At 58.4% G+C, this 3,655-nt stretch overlaps 1 protein-coding gene across 1 annotated transcript in view; it reads left to right on the forward strand.

The window, feature by feature from the left end:
• Nucleotides 1-3,655, forward strand: part of LRP1 (LDL receptor related protein 1) — an 80,308-nt gene that overhangs the window by 49,967 nt on the left and 26,686 nt on the right. Inside the window, 5 exon segments of the mRNA XM_009282292.1 lie at nucleotides 1,666-1,797; nucleotides 2,050-2,184; nucleotides 2,271-2,400; nucleotides 2,997-3,123; nucleotides 3,409-3,560. Of these exon segments, the coding sequence (XP_009280567.1) occupies nucleotides 1,666-1,797; nucleotides 2,050-2,184; nucleotides 2,271-2,400; nucleotides 2,997-3,123; nucleotides 3,409-3,560 (676 nt within the window).

Genomic DNA, 3,655 nt, shown 5'->3' on the forward strand with positions numbered 1-3,655 from the left:
ACTTCTCTGGGCAACCTGCGCCAGTGCCTCACCACCCTCATAGTGAATAATTTCTTCCTTATATCTAATCTAAATCTTTCTTCTTTCAGTTTAAAGCCATTACTCCTTGTCCTATCACTATATGCCCTTATAAAAAGTCCCTCTCCAGCTTTCTTGTAAGGCTCTTCAGGTACTAGAAAGCTGCTATAACGTCTCCCCAGAGCCTTCTCTTCTCCAGGCTGAACAATCCCAACTCTTTCAGCCTGTCTTCATAGGAGAGGTCCTCCAGCCCTCTGATCATCTTCGTGGCCCTCCTCTGGCCTCACTCCAACAGGTCGTTCTTATGTTGGGAGCCCCAGAGCTGGACGCAGTACTCCAGGTGGAGTCTCACCAGAGCGGAGGAGGGGGAGGGAGAATCCCCTCCCTCGACCTGCTGGTCATGCTTCTTTTGATGCAGCCCAGTATACAGTTGGCTTTCTGGGCTGTGAGCGCACATTGCCGGCTCATGTTGAGCTTCTCATCAACCAACACCCCCAAGTCCTTCTCCTCAGGGCTGCTCTCAATCCATTCTCCGCCCAGCCTGTATTTGTGCTTGGGATTGCCCCTACCCATGTGCAGGACCTTGCACTTGGCCTTGTTGAACTTCATGAGGTTCACATGGGCCCATTCTCTGCCCAGCCTGTATTTGTGCTTGGGATTGCCCCGGCCCATGTGCAGGACCTTGTACTTGGCCTTGTTGAACTTCATGAGGTTCGCACAGGCATACCTCTCAAGCCTGTCTCAAGGTCCCTGCATGGCATCCCTTCCATCCAGTGTGTTGACTGCACCACACAGCTTGGTGTCGTCAGCAAACTTGCCGAGGGTGCACTCAATCCCACTGTCTGTGGCGCCAACAAAGATGTTAAACAGTGCCCGTCCCAGTACAGACCCCTGAGGAACACCAGTCATCACTGATCTCCACTTGGACATCAAGCCATTGACCACAACTCTTTGAGTGCAACCATCCAGCCAATTCCTTATCCACCGAGTGGTCCATCCATCAAATCCATGTCTCCAATTTAGACAAGGATGTCGTGCGGGACAGTGTTAATGTCAAAAAGTTTTCTCCTTATGTTCATCCTGGTTAGTCCCCTCTCACACGGGGACCCAAGCTAAGCAGGAGCATCCCTCCCTCCGTGAGAAACCACAGTGCTGCAAAGCTTTCAAAGTGTGCCACGCATGCTGCCCATGCAAACACGTCACCCCCCCAACCGCAGCACCGTGGGCAGGATCAGGCACTTGGTGTCCAGCAGGACTGCCTCCCCAGCCACCTCTCCAGCTGCCTGCGGAGCTGCTGCTCACGCTGCCAGCCCATGTCTCACATGTGTCAGCCTTGGAGTCAGCTGAGAGGTGGACATAGGGGCTGCCTGTGCGAGGATGCTTCAGGCAGCCGCACAGCCTGCCGGCAGGTCCAGCCAATGCAGTTCAACTCTGCCCTGCCTGTCACTCTGCTGTCCTGGGCCATCTGCCTGGCCCAGGGACTCGTGGTGCTGCTGTTATGGCAGGGTTGAGCCCTCCCACCAGCCCTGCCAGGCTTGTGCTCGTCCACGGAGCTGCTGCCACAGTTTTCCATGAGTTGTGTCTGTCTTTTGAAGGGACAGCGTGTGGTTTGTGGGATGCATCTGACTGTCCCTGCATCTGTTGCAGGTGTTGGCTCCTTCCTCCTGTATTCGGTCCATGAGGGGATTCGCGGCATTCCCCTGGACCCCAATGACAAGTCGGATGCTCTCGTGCCCGTATCGGGGACCTCCCTGGCTGTGGGGATCGACTTCCATGCAGGTGACACGGGGTCTGGGAGCAGGACAACAGGGCTGGAGAGGTCGGGGAGGGGGAGCGTGATGGGGACCATCACCAGACCCTCCTTTGGCAGTGCTCCGGCCTAGAACATCTCTCCTTGGCAGCTCTGGGTGAGGGAGGGTTTCAGGTCCCAATGCTGGGGCCTTGGGGTGGAGCTCAGCCCGTGTCTGTGCCACCCTTGGGGTGACCCAGAGGCGGTCACTGACACCTGGTCTCCTGCCTGGCCCCTCTCAGAGAACGACACCATTTACTGGGTGGACATGGGTCTGAGCACCATTAGCCGGGCCAAGCGGGACCAGACATGGCGGGAGGACGTGGTCACCAATGGCATTGGCCGCGTGGAGGGCATCGCCGTGGACTGGATCGCTGGTGAGATGGGGCTTCAGAGCAAGGAGGAGCGGGTGAGCAGTCAGGAATCAGGGCTCATGCGGGTGTTCACCGTCCCCTCTCTGCAGGAAACATCTACTGGACGGACCAGGGCTTCGATGTCATCGAGGTGGCCAGGCTGAACGGGTCTTTCCGCTATGTAGTCATCTCACAGGGGCTGGACAAGCCGCGGGCCATCACAGTCCATCCAGAGAAGGGGTGAGACAGTACACAAAGCCACCCGGAGAGGGCCATCAGCTGGGGGTGGGCATGTACTGGAGACCCCCAGCACTCTCCCAGCAGAGCCATGCAGTTTGCACGCAGTGGAGAAGGACTCGTAGGTCTCCTGCCACACCAAGGGACAGGCCCCTGGTGTCCAAACCAGCTGGGTTTAACTGCCCTTTTGCTGATGGGCTGAGCTTCCTGGGAGCTCCCCATGACTTGTGGGTGCCAGCACCTCATAAAATCCAATTGGAGCCTCCCCAGACCGGCTCCAGCTTTGGACAGAGTCACAGGGAGAGGAGAGTTGTTTGGATCTGGGGAAGGATGGAGAACAGCACCTTATGTGCCTGGTACATGGGCTGGTTTCTGGGCTGCATCCAGCTGCAAAGCAGTGCTCCTTTCTCCAGCTGCAGCGTGGTCTGCAAGCACACGGCAGCCAGGAGGCTGGCAGATCACCAGGGGTCTGGAGTGAGGCCCTGGTGTGGAGGGATGAGGGGGAGAGGTGTTTGTCCTCTGCTCCAATGGCCAAAAGGCCCAAGGATGCTGCTTCTGGCCAGCCCTGTGGTGACCACCGTCCCTGCTGTCCCCTGCAGGTATCTGTTCTGGACGGAGTGGGGGCAGTACCCCCGCATTGAACGGTCACGCCTGGATGGGACTGAGCGGATGGTGCTGGTGAACGTCAGCATCAGTTGGCCCAATGGGATATCCGTTGACTATGAGGTACAGCCACCAGCTGGGAGGACGGTGTCGCCCTGGGGCCTGGCAGGGAGCGTGCCGGTCCCAAGGGTCACTGCAGCCGTGCCCCTGCGGTGGGGCCTCTGGGGACACAGCTGCCCTTCCCAGGACCCTGGAGTCTCCTCTCCAGTGCAGGGAGGGTTGTCCAGGGTGGTCGTCTTGGGAACCCTGGGACCTTCTGCCAGACATGGTGGGAGGTGTGGAGGGTGCCTTAGTGCTACTCCGGTGCACTGCTCCATTGCTGACTGGGATGCTTTCTCATTGCCTCAGGACGGGAAGCTTTACTGGTGCGATGCCCGGACAGACAAGATTGAACGAATTGACCTGGAGACGGGTGAAAACCGAGAGGTTGTCCTGTCCAGCAACAACATGGACATGTTCTCGGTGTCGGTCTTTGAGGAGTATATTTACTGGAGCGATAGGTACGGTGCCCGAGAGGTCTGGTGGTGCTGGGGGTGCCCCAGGCACCGGCTGGGGGGGGGGGGGGGGGGGGGGCCGGGCGGGGGGGACTGGGGAG

Source organism: Aptenodytes forsteri, unplaced genomic scaffold (assembly GCF_000699145.1).
Source record: "Aptenodytes forsteri isolate BGI_AS27 unplaced genomic scaffold, ASM69914v1 Scaffold373, whole genome shotgun sequence".
In the NCBI taxonomy this organism is placed as follows: Eukaryota; Metazoa; Chordata; class Aves; order Sphenisciformes; family Spheniscidae; genus Aptenodytes; species Aptenodytes forsteri.